At 28.4% G+C, this 18,533-nt stretch overlaps 1 protein-coding gene across 1 annotated transcript; it reads left to right on the top strand.

Annotated features, from left to right (window-relative positions):
• The first annotated feature begins 3,058 nt into the window (after positions 1–3,058).
• LOC114169714 (Major facilitator superfamily protein) lies at positions 3,059–10,959 on the top strand. Its single transcript, XM_028054981.2, has 5 exons — positions 3,059–3,315; positions 3,611–3,828; positions 6,493–6,735; positions 8,436–8,719; positions 9,801–10,959. The coding sequence occupies exons 1-5, from the start codon at positions 3,216–3,218 to the stop codon at positions 10,678–10,680; spliced, it is 1,725 nt and encodes a 574-aa protein (XP_027910782.1). The 5' UTR covers positions 3,059–3,215; the 3' UTR covers positions 10,681–10,959.
• The last annotated feature ends 7,574 nt before the right edge of the window (positions 10,960–18,533 follow it).

The following is an 18,533-nucleotide window of genomic DNA, read 5'->3' as shown; positions in this document are numbered from 1 at the left end:
AGCATTGTACATGTGGCACGGTTTATATTAGGGTGTGTTACGTGTACGGTACAGGTGTGGTAATTAGATATTTAGGGATAAATAAATGAGCTAGGGTTTTGGTAAGGAATGTTTGGGCAGTTGGTGAGTTTTGGCAATCTTGTTCCTCCATTCCCAATTGGTGTTGCTGCAATCTTCTTCTTCCTGCAATCCCATTATATAGATATGTTACGGTCCCAATCTTCTTCTTTTACCTCTGGTTGTAATCGTTGGAGACAATCGTTACAGAAAAGGACCAAATAAAACACAAATTGCGAAAATAAGGACCATTTTAAACATTCGGTAAAAATGAGGACCATTTAAAACATTCTATTAAAATGAGGACTATCCGCAACAAACACTACGAAAATGAGGACCAAAAAGGTATTTAAGCCTAATAATAATAATATATTACACAATTTCTAATAGTTTTATACTACTTAGTTAAATGACATTATCAAAACAATAATTCATTATTAATTTAATGTGATAATTAAGAACTTCCATACACCAATACACCAATATCTAACTGATTCAAAACAATGTCTACAACTTTCAAAAACATCAACTCAAATTCTCATTTATCTATAATTACCAATGTCATCAAAACCAAATACTTTCAGAAATCAAGTTAGCTCCCACCACCTTAGATTTTGTGTTCTTATAAATTTTCCAAAACTTTGAAAAATTAAAGAAGTTTTGACTTACTTCTAAAAAGCATGATTCACAAAAGAAAACATGTCACTACCAACTTATATTAACAATAATATCTTTATTCAACTCATGTCACATGCACCCACAAAAAGTTCCCATGTAAGACACAACAAGAAATGAAATTCGAAAATTCGAGTAAATAAAAAGTGACATATACTAGTATTATAATCGGTTAGAAATGGTCAAATATTTAATCATAATAAAAAAAAGTTATTCAAGAAAAAAACTAAAATATAGTTAGAAAGAATAAAAAAAAAACTTGAAAAAAGGAAAGAGAAAGTTTGTGTTTCTAAAGAAAAAAAAAATCCTTATATGCATCGGTTAACTTTAATTCTCATCTATGTTTATTTTGTTTAACTAGAGCAATATGAATGTAACCCATATTTTGTGCGTTATACACACAAGTAACTTAATTATTTTAACAAGTTAGATAAACTATAGTGTCTATTAAGGTAATACTAATTTCTTATATGGTGCATGTATTTAAAATTGAAGAATATTGAATAAATTTCACTTAAACTAACAATATTATGTATTTTAGATTTATTGAATAGATTAAAATTATTTTGAGATAATTTAGCATAAGGTGTATTTGAATTTTAATAGTAGATTACACTTGTGTTTAAAATGATAATACATATGTATTTTTTACTATTCATTTTGCATTTACGCATACACTACAACTATGATTAAATATGTTGTTGATGGGTATGTTTCTCCACTTTAATTCTTGAAGTTTAATCTTTTAGATTAAAATTATTATTTTTTTCTATCTTTTAAAATTTATATTTTTGTATTTAAATAAAACATACAATGAATATTGAGAGAATGATCCTATCCTATGTACCAAACCAAACTCAACTCCGTTCACATATTTGTCTAACAAAAAGTCTGACCAAAACCAAAGTGCAGTCGCTTCACTATAATGACTCCCACGTGGGTGTTGTCACGAACCAGATCGGCACGTGCAGCTTCCTCCACAAATGAAACAATGAACTTTTAGGTCAAATAACAACCTTTTTGCCTTAATTATTTTTCTCATATTATTTTTTATTTACTTGTATCATCCAATTAACAAAATGTTGAATAAATAGTTTCCCCAATCTAACCAAATTTTTTAATTTTTAAAAAATATTTAATTTTTATCTAAACTATTACAAAATATTGGGGTTAAAAATATATTTTTAATTTTTAAACTTGAATATAAAATTAAAATTTATTTATGCTTTAAATTTTAATACATTTTTATTATAATTTTTCTAATTTAATGATATTAATTTTTTTAGAATTATTGACAGATAAAATGACATTTGAGATGAAAAATATCAATTATAAACAATTCAAACATTAACTTAAATTGTTACCAATCTAAAAAGTTTAACTTAATTAAATTACAATAATTATACATATTATTTTTAAAATTTAAAAACAAAAATACATGACAAATTTAAATATGTGTCTAATCTTAAGACTAAAAACATAATCCTAAAAAATTATATATTACCTTAAACTAAATTATAAAATATTTAACCCTGTCAACTTTACAACTATTTTCACGTAATAAACAAAATTTCATAACTAACTATTCAGCTTTTACATATTATTTAGTAAAATAGTATTTTAGTAATAGAACAACATATTTGATTATAACTCATGAAACAAAATAATTTAAAATAATTTAAAAATGGAAACTTATTTAACTCCTTTTTAAGTATCTAACAGTAGTACAATTATACATTTTATAATATTATAACTCTTACTGTTCTTAAATCTCAATTAATATTTATTAACTATTAGAAATAATGTTCCGTTGTTAACAATTAAAAAATTGATCCAACTTTTATCAATAAATGAACTGGAAAAGGGTTAAAAATTACCAACCATTATCTAAAAAAAACATGAAAGAGATTAGAATAGTTCTGTAAAGGAAAATATATATAAAAAAAGTAAAATACACCCACTTTACAACTTAAAATTTTAACATATACTATTTTCCTTTTCAAAATGTTAAAGTATTTAGTTTTTTAGGAAAACCACAGAAGAGATTCAATTTTTTTCCTTATTTAAAAAAGCAAAAAAAAAATTGTTTATTTTTGGAAAAATATATCAGACAAACACTGAAAAAAAAGTTAAATATGATACTTAATATTTTTTTCTTAAAAAGAATACACAAGTCAAAAAAAAAAGTGAGAGAGACAAAACAATAAATAAAAAATAAAAAATAAAAAAATAAAATAAAAAAGAGAGTGGTGAAAATAATATATTCCTTAAAAGTGAATTTGTGCTGCAAAGAGAAGCAATAAATAAGTAGAGTGTGTAAACCAAAGTTTTTGAGTGGTGGTGTTCACTCACACCCACAATTCACCCTATAAAAGCACCAGTCTCCTCATGGAACCTCCCCAAACCTCAACCCTTCACACCATTCTCCAAACCCCTTTCAAATTTTTCTCATCACTTTCTTCTCTTCACCATTCAATTCACCCATGGCTGATGCTACAACCAGCACCAGCAGCAAGAGCAATTCCCTCATCCACCATCCCTCAAACCACCGCGGTGGTTGGAATGCTGCCATCTTCATCATATGTGAGTTTCTCTTCCCTCATTTTCCCTTTCTCATTCCATCTCTTCACACACAAACATTAACACAAACACCTTGCACATACTTCACATCAAACCTCAATTTCCCAAAACTTTTCTCACTTCCAACAATTCCATCAAGCTCTGAAAACAACAAGAAATGAATCCAAACACACATTAACCTATGAAATCAAATCACACACTCACACACTCTCACACACAAACACACACACACAAACACTTTTTCTCTTTCATCATCATCATCATCATCATCACAAGTTTGATCTTGATGATTCCATAGTTGTGGAGTTTGCTGAGAGATTTGCGTACCAAGGATTGGCGAGCAACCTTATCCAGTACCTGACAAATGTTCTGAACGAACCCATCACGCAAGCAGCGAAAGATGTGAACACATGGGTGGGAGCTTCTTCCCTCTTCCCTCTGCTTGGAGGTTTCATAGCTGATTCCTATCTGGGTCGCTTCAACACCATTGTCTTGTCCTCGCTCATCTATCTTGTGGTAAGTAAAAATTTATTTTTTTTTTCACACCCCTTTTTCATCATTTGCTTGCTTTAATCTTTCTTTTCACTGTTGCAACAAGTTCAATTGCTTTGGGTAAAACATTGTCATGTCTCTCTTCTTCCCTGCTTGATTCTTGCCGAATGGGTGGAATCTAATTTATGTGCTCACTGCTCTTTGGATGCAACAACTTTGTCTTTTTGCAACTTCACTCCCTTACGTCTTTGGTCCCACATCGTTCCGGAACCATAATAAATATCACATTACTTTTTTACTATTTCTTTTTTTTTTTTCGTTCAGCGGAATCTCGTAAACGCGTTATTTTATCGCGGCAAATACAAATTATCAACACCTCTCAAATAAATTTCATGCTTTATTTATCATAATTGAAAACTATTTACTTGTTATTTTATTTATGTATACATAATTATGAATATTTTTCATTTTAAAAAGATATAAAATTATTAAAACTTTTTTTTTTGTTTACTGTTGATATGTCACTCGAATCTAGAAATGAATTTACAACTGTCAAAATAAAGATATTTTTTTTGGCCAATGATTTGTTGTGTTACTAAAATTTGTCTGAAATAGTCGTACTTTTTAAGGAAAGGAAAAACGTATATTAGTTTAAATGGATTTATATTGTATAGCAAGTACATTTAATTCTTTTTATAAAGTTAATTTTAAAGGAATATTTTGGTATAGGAATTTGTGTAGTTAAATATTTTTTAAAGAACCGTGCCTTGCTTATAAAAATGGATTAAATGAAACAAAATAATATTTATTGATTCCTTAACTATTATTTTAAGGACACGGAATATTTTTTTCTTGTTCTCATCATTGGATGTTTTTGTGTATATTAGTTTCTTAATAAAAATTAAGATGACAAACATTTATTGTAAGTAAAAAATAGTATAACATTATTTATACGTTGTTTTCTTTTGGTTTGGACTCTGTTTTTTTCTTACAGTTTTGGAATGTGACTTCAAAAAAAAAATTCTTTATGCGAATAGAATACCCAAAATGTCTCTAATATTGCTTTAATTATGATTATTAGTAATTTTTGAAACTAAATTAAACTATTTAATATAGGGTCTAGATGTTTTTCCTTTCTTAGAAATACGTCGCATCTTTAACATTTTAAGCATTAAAGGATATTTTTATTATAGATTATAAATTTATGAATCAGAATCTTATAATATCTCTTAATTACGTTATCGGTATGATGATATACGTATTAAGTAAGATTTTGAGTTGTAAAAAGGAAATAACAGATTTTTGCTTTAAAGTAGTGAATTATCTAATACAATATTAATTAAAGTATTGAATTAAATAAAAGTTGTAAGAAATTTTAAAAGTGATGTGTAATAATGGAATTCATGAAAAATAAATTAATGCTTAATTTATTCAAGTTTGTTATGGAAATTATCTAATAATAAATATATTTTTAATTATTATCACTTTTAATATCTTTTTTATCACATAAGATCTTAATTTGAATGTTATGACTTTTATTAATTAATAGTATTTGACTGATGATAGAAATATATATATTCTTTTAAAAATATTTTCTTTTTATTTTTATGAGTCAAGTTTATGATTTTAGAGTTATAAATTCTATGTCATGTTTGGAGTGTAAATTCTTTGTTAAATCTTTTTGTAGTATTCCTAATATGTCTTCAAAATACACCATTTTTAACATATTAAAATTTTTTAATATATCAAAATTAGGATAAATGAATATATTTTATTTTGTAAACTTAACAAAAAGACAACACCAACTCAGAGTTAACTAATAAATATTTATGAATATCAAGTTTCGTAGTGCTTTGCATGACCATGCAATTACCCTAAAGTAGTTCAATTAATGCATTAATTAAACCTTAAGTAAAATCATTAACTATGTATCAAAAACTTAAAAGCATGTGTAATTTGACATTTCTTTAATTAAAATTGCATCGAAAGAAGGAATAATAAATAATAACATCCGAGAGAAGAAAAACGGTCATTTAATAAATTGATAACTATGGTACAGTTATAATAAATATCACAACCTGACAACTACCTGTGAATGGCGTCATCGAAGGTTGTTTTCTTCTAAACACAAACTTCATTGCATTTTGAACACTGTGATCGAATTTATTTTTTTTCTGAAAACCATTAATATAATTTAAGAGCCTTAAATATATATTTTGAAAATTCTAATAGAGATCCATTCATTTGTTAAATATGAAACCACAGTTGAATTTAAAAGAAGAAAAACACCATTAAATGAATGTAAAAACTAAATTAGCAAACTAATAATATTAGGAGACCCATTAGCCAACTAAATTATTGAAAGGTGGTGAACATAACTTGCAAAATACACTATTCATGATTCAAGTTTCAGCACTTAATTATTGAGATGTTAATTGTGAGTATTATGTGGGGTATTATGTGTTGTTATGGGAACACACTTTTCCACTTCCATGGAACACTCAAATGCTTGAGCACATCAATTGTGATTCCAATATTCCGTACAAGATTTGCATATTTCCTGTGATTGTCCACACTATACATGTCAGCCATGCATGCACTGTCAATTAGTTTAATGCATAGTTTTAGCGTTGATGGAAGAAGAATATCATATGTTATCCTCACATCATCATCATGTATATGCTACAGGGCATGATTTTCTTGACCCTTTCAGTCACTGCTCTCAAGCACAAACTCCTCTTTTTCTTGGCACTTTATGTCCTCGCCATCGGCGACGGAGGTCACAAACCTTGCGTTCAGACCTTTGCCGCCGATCAATTCGACGAGGACACGCCAGAAGAAAGAGACACCAAAAGTTCCTTCTTCAACTGGTGGTATCTAGGAATTGTTGCTGGCTCAACTGCTTCTGTGTTTGTTGTCATATATCTTCAGGTAAATTCATCAAATTCATTTGTTTTTATTGTTTCTAATTGAGTAAAATATATAATATGCTTTTATAAATTTAGAGGATAAATTGGATGCTATTTGATCGGGTTATTTTAGCAATTTTAGATATTAAAAGGACATTTTAATAATTTTAAAGATTAATTTGATGTATTACATTTTTAGCTTGGTTTTCTCATCATGGATGATAAGAAAAAAAAAATGCTGACATCAATTTGCTTATCTAAAAATATTGGTAACACCAAATTGTTTTTTTATTAAGAATAACTCTTGCATTTATAAATTGTCTAGATATGATCTATTTAAAAAAAAAATTCAAAAGGTAATGAGAAATAATGTTATATTATTATTACTATTATTATCTTAAGCTTTTGCTGATAAAAACATGTTCGAATTTTTATTATCTCGTGGCGCTAATTTGATTCCAGTACACGGTAAGTTTGGAAATATTTTTAACTGAAAAGAATCATTCGAGAATCAAATTGTTGCAAAAAAGTCTTTCGAAAATCTGTCGAATGACAAAAGTTGGATTTCCTCTATTGCTAATTTGTTGTTTTGTGATTAATTATTTAATCGTATTTGGTAATATAACCACGTTTAGCACATACCTTCTATGTTTCATAATTAGTCAAATTTTGAATATGACTTTACTTTTTTACTCGTTTAATCAATATTTAAGACGTAACATATTAACTTATGTCCATTCCATGGACCATCAGATTTTGACAACACAACTATAGTTAACTTATTTAGGATAAAGTTGTTTTCTTAGTTTTTTTCGAAGTGTAGGGTTGAATCTTCCGCATTTGTTTCTTGGGAAAAAACCATGATTGGAAAACCCTATTCAAGATTAAACTATTATAAAAACATTTGATTATTATTATTATTTGTGTAGTCATTATCCACAAATAAGAAAGTAATTAACTAATAAAAAAAGATGGCCATGCATAGATGCAATGTACAATATAATATCCTAGTTGACATTAAATAACATTATTTTTTCTCTTATGAAAGAATGGTTTGGAAGGTAGGTCATAGGTGGGACTAGTAAAATGAAAGAAGCAATATAAAATTGATTTATTTGTTTATTTTATATGTGTGTGAGGCTAAATCAAATGGAATAGTACTATAGTGGATAAACACCCGAAAGAGAATTTATGGATCACACGCATTTCTTTATTAGAATATCAAGTTTCACTAACATGGGAACATATTCCTCACATAAGTCTTTTCCATTTATATGCACCACCCTTGGACAAGTCATAAGTGAAATGCACTCTTCATTGTAAAAAAAGGTGAGAAGAGTGCTCCATGACTTTTAATATTTTACAAAGAATGTTTGGTTAAATATAGACAAAAACCCTTTCCTTGTTATCGATGAAGTCTACTTGTTATTTTGGTGTTATTCTCTGTTATTTTTACTGAATATTAAAAATACACTGATATTAATATATTTAATTTTTTGAAATATCAATAGTTATGGATGATAAAAAAAAATTCAACAAAGAATCTAAATTCGCAAGTGATACTTAATCTTGAATTCTTAGAGGAGATTATCCAAAATTACAAATCATAATTTATGTCACTCTCTTCATGTTATGGTGATAAATAATACATATTATGATGTCATGGGATGTTCCTTGATGATGTTTTGATGTATATGATTGTGAATGATGATGATGAAACAGGACAATGTTGGGTGGGGAGTGGGGCTGGGAGTGCTGGCAGGGGTGTTGGGTTTGGCATTGGCACTGTTCTTGTTGGGAATCAAAAGGTACAGAAAGGAAGGCCCAACAGGGAGCCCATTTACCAGGCTGGCCCAAGTCTTTGTTGCGGCCTCGCGTAAGTGGCGCGTGCACTCCACGCACGGTCACCACCACAATTATTGCTATGAGGAGAAGGAGCTTGATGAGCCCCATCATCTCCATGTTCAACCAAAAATCCACACTCTCCTCCATACTCCTCAATTTAGGTGGGTGCCACTTCTTTTAACTACTAGAATTCTCCACACTTTTCTTTCCCATGATTCTATAAAAAAGGACATTTTTTTTATTTATTAGAAATAGCAATCTTTTCTTAGATCCACCTCTAAATCAAAAGGGTTCTTGAATAAGATTTCTGTTTACTAAAAGTTCATAGAAAGAATCATTTTTTTTCCTTGAAAACAATTAAATAGTTCCTCCATGTGGATTATGATTAAGTAGAGGTGGAAGGAATGATGATGGATTTGTGGTAGTGTGATGATAGAGTCATTCAGCAACTAAATTGAACTTCTTTTTTCTTAGATAAGAACATTAGGTATAATCAATCAAAGTAAACAATGTTGCTAAAAAGAATAAGGGGGGTTTTCTACAAATTTCAGCCCCTATAAATCAAAGAAGCATCTAGGTGTTGATAATTTATTTTACATATTAAATGCATGTACACCAAATTTTAAAGGTGATCGCAATTTCAACCATTGTTTAAAAAATCAATGTGTTAGATGATGATAAAGTGTACCTTTCTCATTTTGAAAAAAGTGGAATCCATTGTCACACGCACATGGTGAATGCTATTATTTTATATGCATACCTATTTTTTCATATCTAGGCTATTATGGAGGTGTCTCTGTTTCTCTTTTTTTTTTTTGCTTTGCATCCTTAACACAAGCACTTCTGTGAACACCGTATTTTATAATCACAAATGAAAAAGCATGGAACAATATTAAATTAACCATCACCCATGTTTCAGCACAAGACTTTCTTTAACATAGACTATGCCACTACCAAAAAGAAAGAAACATAGACTTTATCATTATTCAATGCATTCTACAAGTATCTTATTAGTTGTACCACTCATACAAGAATTATTCCCATCACTCACTGAAAATCTGATTGGAGTCAACTCTGAAACACGAAAACTGATGGGGGCCACAAGGGTTTGGTCCATGGTTGGAGTTGATACCAACAACAGATTGTGGAACAAGGACAATCTTTTTCTTTTTCCCTGTGTTTTTGTTGACACTTTGGATTACCACATGATTGCTGAGACGAAATTGGATGAAACTGAAACAGATTTTTGGACAAGGCAGCGATAATCGATGAAGTTGATGCCAAAAGCAAGACAAGAGATCCTTGGAGGCTGTGTTCAGTGACACAGGTTGAGGAAGTGAAACTCGTCCTACGTTTGATTCCAATATGGATAAGCTGTTTGATGTTCACGGTTGTGCAATCTCAAGTGCACACATTCTTCATCAAGCAAGGTGCCACAATGGTACGTTCCATAGGGCCACATTTTCAGATCCCTCCAGCATCACTCCAAGGCCTTGTTGGAGTCACAATCCTCTTTGCAGTGCCATTCTACGACCGTGTGTTTGTGCCTCTGGCGAGAAAGTTCACAGGCAAACCCACTGGGATAACAGTGCTGCAGAGAATCGGTGTTGGACTTTTTCTGTCAATTCTGAACATGGTTGTGTCAGCACTTGTGGAGGCCAAAAGGGTTGGTGTTGCAAAGGAACATGGCCTAATTGATGACCCAAAAGCAGTTTTACCAATCAGCATCTGGTGGCTGTTTCCTCAGTACTTGATCACTGGAATGTCTGATGCATTCACAATTGTGGGGCTGCAGGAGTTGTTCTATGACCAAATGCCTGAGGCTCTCAGGAGTTTGGGAGCTGCAGCATACATAAGCATTGTTGGGGTTGGTAGTTTTGTTGGAAACATTGTCATAGTTGTTGTTGAGGCTATCACATCAAGGTCTGGTGAGAAGTGGCTTGGTAACAATCTCAATAGGGCACATCTTCACCACTTTTACTGGGTTTTGGCAGGGTTGAGTGCTGTTAACCTGTGTCTTTATGTGTGGATTTCAATGGTTTATGTGTACAAAAAAGTTGATGAGGGTCATCACAGTGATCATCAGGGTTCTTCTGGCCACAAATACAGACCAGGAGTTTGAGAGTTATTAGAACACAAATGTTTGGCTTTTGCCAACCACACCAACTCCAAGATCAAAGTTAAGTCTAGATTACAGTTCTAGTTCCAATAAATAGTAGTTTCTCTTGGATTTCAATGAGAGGATTTAGTTTATCATCATATTCTATATATTTATATATATAGAGAGAGAGAGGGTAATTATTAGTTATATTTATTTCAAGTTATAAATGTTTAAAGCATTGTATAAAATCATGAGTTAATGTATAATTTAATTCTGAAAATGGCCATTTGTGTTGTTTTATGAGTTTTTTGTGTTGTTTTATACTAAATATTAAATATTATTTTCTTTTAAAGCTTTGCTTTTTCGTAACTTGAATAAATGACTTGGCGTAAGTAGTCAACAAATAGACAATATGTTCATTCATGTGAAAACAACATAAAATAATACATGTTTGATTCTTGTTCTTGTTTAAATGTATGTATTGAAACACTTAATATTAATATTACTGTAACAAGTAAAATTATATAAAATATTAAAATAAAAAAAATGATATTAAGATTAAACATGCCTATTAACAAAACAATTTCAGAATTTAAAAACTTTAAAAAATGAATCTCAGCAACATCTTTTCTTAAGAGTCAACTCATAAGGAGAAGAACAAACATTTATGTACGTACCAAAACTTAACATCAAACCAAAGTATGCTGCTCATTATTCTTCAAAGGAATACATTCTGACACCACATATTTTTTCAATCTCTAAATTTAGAGTTCAGAGAAAAAGATAAAAAATAATATTCTAATTTCTATTTATCGTAAACAAAACTAAGTGTTTCTACAATCAATATTGACATTTAAGGAATTTTTATTATACAAATACAGTAAACACGTTTTTCACTTATTTTTCCTAAAACCTTATTATTCCTAAGTCTTTTCGATCGTCACAACTTTTTTATTTACGGTGTCATATTAAAATTTTCTCAAATTCACCCATGCATGACAGAAAAAACTCGGAGGATTTTTTTTCTTTGAGAACAAAGATAAATATTCATTTATGAAAAAGCTTGACAAAACTAGCACTACCAATTGTTTATATACATTACTTTTTGTTTCTATACATTGTTTTAAACGTGACTGTTTAAAAAAATATATATATGATTTTAGTTTTTAAATTTTAATGTGAAATTAAAATTCAACTCTGTTCCAAATTATGATAGAATTTGATTCTTAAATTTTAAAATTTAATAAATATAATCATTGTAATTTAATTGTGTTATTTTTTAAGGTATTTTGAACTAGTATTTAAATTGTTTATACTATTTTAACGATTGTAACTCAAATATTAATTTAAACATCACTTAGTACATAAGATTATTAACATAGTTGGGATAAAAATATTATATTTAATATTTGAAAATTAAAATATTTTAAAGTTTGAAAATGATAAATTATAATTTTATGTTAAAATTTAACCTTAAAACAAATATATTGGATAATGTAAAGTAAAATATAGGTATATGTAGTATATTTTAAAACAAATTAAAGTTAACTTAGGCTATATTTGACCACAGTTAAACTACTAACTTTTTTTTATTCACAATTGTTAAAATAATTAGACTATAAAATAAAAAGGAATCAAATCTGACATTGGTAAATTTAAAGCAGGAGCATCTTTAAGGGATACCTTTAAGTGGCAAAGTAAGTGATAATTGAGCAAAGAGACACACCTTGTTCCCACACCTTTTTATCTATGTGCATCCAAAAGCATAAAAAGAAGTTTATACATATCACATTACTTTTTTTAAATTATAAATATTATTAATAAATTCAATTTCTGTCCACAAAAGCTATTATTTCAATATCTGAACCTATTAAATGACGAGTATTTAAAAAATTGTCCTTGTTTAATAACTTCGTAAATTAAAATGAATAGAACTTAATAAGTTTAGAGACTAGAGTAATATGTTTTGTAAATTAAAGTTATTTAATTTAATTTCTGATTGACCAAAATATTTTATGGAAGACATCAAATTTTCTTTAGAATTACAATTATAATATATAAAGAATGAAAAAAGATATAAAATAGATTATAACATTTTTAATCTTTATTTTATGATCTCTCTCTATATATATGCTAAATATTCAGTTTATTTAGTTATTTGTTTCTATAATAGATCATATTTTTAGGTAGCTTGGAGTTTATTAAAACAACTCTATTAAAATATTGAGTAAGATAAGATTTTAAATTGTAATAATTAGTTCACTTTATTGGTTGTCTAGTTAAATGTTGATGATCTTTTATCTATTTATCGAAAAAATGTTAGACAATTTTAGAGTTATACGATTAACGGACGTAAGTAAAAGGAATTAATCATACTGCTAGAAATATCGAATTTCTTGACTAAAATTTATTAAATAATGAAAATTTATTAAATAATTTATTGAGGAGAATTATAGATAGATTTTGACATTTTATTCATTGACAAAAATTTTCTTTAGTTAGTAAGTAGGGTTATCATAGATAAATTATCTCTCAATAAATTTCGTCAATAAAATTATCGTGGTTATTTACCGATGGATGCGAATCGTCGATAATTGAGTGAAAAAATTCAATGAAATTCCTAGATTTAGAGGTGTTTTTGCCATTCTCCAGGTCGCAAGCAGCCCCGTTTTCTCCAAAATCCTCCATTTCCTTAAATTTCGCCTCAAGTTCTTCCTTTCCCACGTCTCAATTTTCAGACCTTCGTTCCCCACTCAACATTTCCTTCAAAAATTCAACTTCAAGTTAAGATTTGGACATCTCAAAGTGTTAGCACGGGTGACTCCAGGTCGAGCCTCGACTTTTCGGTGGCGCTCCCGACCAAACGATTAGAACGCCTTTCCCCTTTGTCAATAAATTGGGACATTGGGTTATTGTGGACTAATTATCCGTTGGTAAATTTTGTCGATAATGTTGGTGCAATTGTTCACCGATGAATGCAAGTCATCGATAATTGAGTGATAACTAAAATGAAATTCGCATATTCAAAAGGGTGTTTCCTCCATTCTCTAGGTTGCGAGAAAACCTACTTTTCCCATTCTCCTCCTCCCTAAAATCTTCCATTCCCCAAAATTTGCCTCAAATTCTTCCTTTACAATGTCCCAATTTCACCAACCTTCGTTCCCCACTGAACATTGCCTTCAGAAACCCAACTTCGAGTGAGGATTTGGGCGTCTCCAAGTGTCAACACTCGCATCTCTTGGTTGGGTTTCCTTGGCTTTCTGGTGGCGCTCTTAACCAAACAATTGATTTGTAATGTCTCGCCACCCTCGTTGGTAAATTGGGACATTGGATTATTGTGGACCATCTATTTGTCGGTAAATTCCATTGATAAGGTTGTCGCATTTGTTTACCAATGGATGTGAGCCATCGGCAATTGAGTAGGTGAATACTGTTAGTCTTTATTTTAGTAGCGTTTTTGTAGTATCCAATGTACTCTCTATTTCTTCTTCTTTTTCTTGAGTTACTTCATATAGGGTTTAAAGAAAGCAACCAATTTAAAATTGTTTTTGGCTCTTTTTTAATGTCTTTCTTTTGTCTAATGACCTCGATATTGATGGATGCATTAAATGCACTCCATGCAACGATAAATGTTCTTTTCTTCTCTATGTATCATCACAAGATATACTTATCTATTCTTTAACAGTGTGTCCCTCCTTAAATTTGTCTAAAGTAAATGTTGTACGAAATAGATAGTTGTTCTAAAGTTGTCAATGCAATATTGTTCATAAAGTTATTGAAGAAAATAAACTTTAACTTTTTATCCAAGAGATCTTCATATATGACTTGTTATTTGCTTAACACATTTGTTTTGGAAGATGAAAGTGAATATCTCTTACAACATAGAATAAACATTTATATATATTTTTGTATAGCATGAGGTTAACTCACTTCCATGTGCTTATTATCGTATGACAACATCAATGTTATATTAGACATAAGAAAAAGAAGAATGCATAGTATAATATCATTTGTCAGAAACACATATGTCTTCCATTATTTGTTGTAGAATTAAATCACCATCTTTCAAATGAAGCATAATCATATTTTGTACTTGACTATTTTTAGCACTTAATCAAAATCATAAGGTGTTAGACTTTTACTCTGATAGTAATAGAATCTTTAACTTATTGTAAGTCTTTGACAATATATCTTTGTGTTATCAAATTAGTTTTCAACTTTCTCTAAGAGGCATGTACCAATTCTCTTCTATTCTTATCTTTCCTTTGTAACTTCATGTCAATGTCTCCCTTTTTTAAAGAAAAATAAATTAATTTTATTGATTAATGAGAAGGTAGGTGGACTGCGAAATTAGTGTTTCTTCATTTGTGGACATATGGAATCGATTCCATAATTGATTCCCTCACACATGAAGATGGATTTCTCACTTATGATTGTGTGTTCTTCACCAATGTGCCATGCAACTTCACACTCGCTACACTCTTGTCATCTTCATTCCACTACTCACTAACCTCAAAAGATTAAGGACGAAGAACACCAAGTTGTCGCATGCACGTGATATGACATTATTGTAAAAATGCACCTTATCACCGCAAATCCTCTTCCCTTTGGCAAGATGGGATGAGGATGTTATCCCGCAAATTGGCACTCGTCCTCTCTCGTAAATCCATGGATAGGAACATAATAATCACTCGCATATCCGTCTCTACAAATCACTCTCTATAGTAAATCTGTAAATGGGAACACAACCTTAGGGATAACAATGGTGTGTATAAACTCTTTTTTTCTATCTTTATAATTATTCTTTCATAAAAGTGATTTTCAAATAAAGTTTGACTCTTTCAATGTTTCATCAACAGGGTTGACAACAGGTGGGGATATTTCTCATTTCTACAAATGAATCATAATTCAAGTAAAAACTCATACTCCTACCAAAGCAACACATAAAAAATTTGTCACATTTCCATTGCATAAGGTACTCAAACATATTTTTTATTGTTTTAAATATTAATTAAATATTTTTTATAAAAAAATATATAAAAAAATGATATTATCAAATATTCAATATTAAAATAATTTATATTTTCTTTTTTTCTAATATCAAATATAAAAAAATATTCTAAATTCATAAATATCATATAAAAATTAGATAAATTTTAAATTATTATAAATAATAATAATTAAACATGTTTCCTAAAAATAAGTTTCATATAAAATTAATATAAATTTTTTAAGTTATCTAATAAACTAAATGTGTTATTTAAAGGAAGAAGAAAATGAGAAAGTGATATTAGGAGGAGATGGGAGAGAGTATAGATGTACATACTCCTCCATGTGTTAATATCCAATTTAAAAATTAAAAGTTATTTATATTTATATTACTCAGTTAAGATAATAATTTTTTATTAAAATTCACAACGAATTCGAATAATATACATGTGGTATCTTTAATTATATATTAATTATTTAACTTTCATGATATTGATGAGTTAATATATTTTTTTCTCAGGTAACTTTTTGTTAATTTTTGCAAAAGGAAAAATGAAAAACATATATATGGAAAACTAAAATTAAAAAAATAGAAAACTTCATAAATTAAATTATCTATAAACTAATTTATCCTATAAAGAAATTAATTTGAATTGTTTTTATTTTTCTACTTACTAAAAGAAATGGTCAATATATTTTGAATTAACTAGGAGGAATGAGCTTGCTCACTTTTTTCCAACACAATTCCTGCTATTTAAATTCGTTTAAGTCATTTTATAAGAGAAAAAAATAAAGTAACCTTCATTTAGTATCTTGGATAATTGTTTATTATTACTAGTAAAAAATGACTAATGTTATTCAAATTTTAGGTTAATATTATTTACTTATATATTATCATACGTGAACAATAATTTTATCTAAAATTGATATTAAAAATTAATAGTCTTTAAAAGATTACTTTCTGTATTAGACAACACTTTTTTCCCTTTCTATTTTTCTCTTTAATCAAATTAAACTCATCATCCTAATTTTTTTCCTTTTCTTTTTCAAAATGAATCATGCAATGAATTGAGAGAGAAATTGAACTGCGTTGACCTATTTCTCTGCCAAAAGGTGTGTCCAAAAGCAAAGTGCAGTCTCTTCACTATAATGACTTCCACATGAGTGTTGTTGCCACGTGTCACATCACTCGTCACGTGTCACGTCACCCGCCACGTGCAGTTCTCCACAGAGGAAACAAACCCTTCATGCATGCCCATGCATCATGCCCATGCTACACCATGCCCATGCACCATCCACATAAACAAAAGTGTCATGTCACCACACTAATTTATGCATGGAGAATATTTTTCAAAATATCTATAAAAAATATTATTAAATAAAATTCTATTATATAGTCCTATATTTTATAACAAAATTTCGAGAAATTTTAGTATTATGTTATGGTTATCCTAAGATAACTATAAGAAAAACATAAAAATTTTGTTGAAAACCTCAGGAACCAAATTGTTAATAGAGAAAACTGAATTGAACTAAAGAAATATTTAACTGAGTTAAGTTATATAAAATTATTAACTATTTTTAAAAATTGTACTATAATAATATTATTTCATTTTTGAAAACTAAAGTAAATTGTATAATATTATTTAATTATACATATTCCATATATATTTATATTTGGTCTGAAGAGTACTATACCTCTGTTAACTATACACAGACAAAGAAATTCACTTAACTGCATTTAACTTCTTAAAATATTCTTTGAAAATATTTTTTTTTCTTAAAATAAAAAATACAAGGTCAACAGTTATTTAAAATTACGATATTTAAAGAAATGTTTAAAATTATTCACATTTGAAAATAAAAATAATAATATTTAAGAGATGAAATTATAGTTTAATTTGGAACAAGAAGAATATTGAAAACTCATATCTTAATTAGGGTTTTTTGTTGAATCATCCAAGTTCACATATATGTATTTCTTCCTCCAATATCCAACCTAAGCAATGTGATGAAATCTGAAAAGGTCTAATCTAAGATATTTTGATTGTGCTCTTTCTTTTGAGGAAGAACACAAATTGGTGGCAAGCATTTAGTGAATATTTCAACTTAATGATGGAAAATGTCATAGATTCATAGTGACATGTTTATGAGGGACATCCACTGAAACAGGATGTGAAATTCAATTATTCACTTCAATTCATTTAAAATTTAACATGTATTCAATTTTTTTTAATGGATTGATGAAAATAAATAGATGATTAATTTGACTCAAATGGAAACTAATAAACTTCTACAACAACAAAAAAAAGTTAGTATAGATGAGAAGATGATTGAATTCTTTGTTATAATCAATATATATTTTGAATCGATATGAATCTTTATACATATATAACACTATTTTATAATTAATTATTTTATGATTTAATTATTCTTTTGGTCTCTGTTTTTGTCAAAAAATATTAAATTGGTTTTTTAATTTTTTTAAATTTCAATTTGGTCCTAATTTTTAAAAAATTGATGCAATTTAATTATTTTTGATAAATTTTTTGAAACAAATTAATAAATTTTCACCAAAATTAAAGTTATTAATAAAAATGACTTATTTTATCAATGTAATTAATATAATCATGGTGTCAATTTCAATAAAAAATTATTAATTTTTTAAAAAAAATTTAACGAAAATGACCAAATTAAATTAATTTTGTACAAATCGGGATTAAATTAAAACTTTAAAGTATCGAAAGATTAAGTTAACATTTTTAAACAAAAATAGAAAAAACAGTAATTAAACTTTATTATATTTAATGGTACGAATCAACCTAGAAATTTGATGTAAAATTGACTTAATAATAAAAATAAAAAAGAAGAACAAAAGAGAATGT

This window comes from Vigna unguiculata, chromosome 11 (assembly GCF_037176805.1).
Source record: "Vigna unguiculata cultivar grain cowpea cultivar isolate G323 ecotype 2 chromosome 11, ASM3717680v1, whole genome shotgun sequence".
Classification (NCBI taxonomy): Eukaryota; Viridiplantae; Streptophyta; class Magnoliopsida; order Fabales; family Fabaceae; genus Vigna; species Vigna unguiculata.
The sequence above is the reverse complement of the archived record's forward strand: the minus strand, read 5'-3'. Positions and strand labels throughout refer to the sequence as shown.

Excerpts from the sequence above, each read along its gene's own strand:
- LOC114169714 (XM_028054981.2), top strand. The coding sequence starts at position 3,216 with ATGGCTGATGCTACAACCAGCACCAGCAGCAAGAGCAATTCCCTCATC. Across the intron at positions 3,829-6,492 it reads CCTCGCTCATCTATCTTGTG|GGCATGATTTTCTTGACCCT; the intron begins GTAAGTAAAAAT and ends TATATGCTACAG. Across the intron at positions 8,720-9,800 it reads CTCCATACTCCTCAATTTAG|ATTTTTGGACAAGGCAGCGA; the intron begins GTGGGTGCCACT and ends AAACTGAAACAG.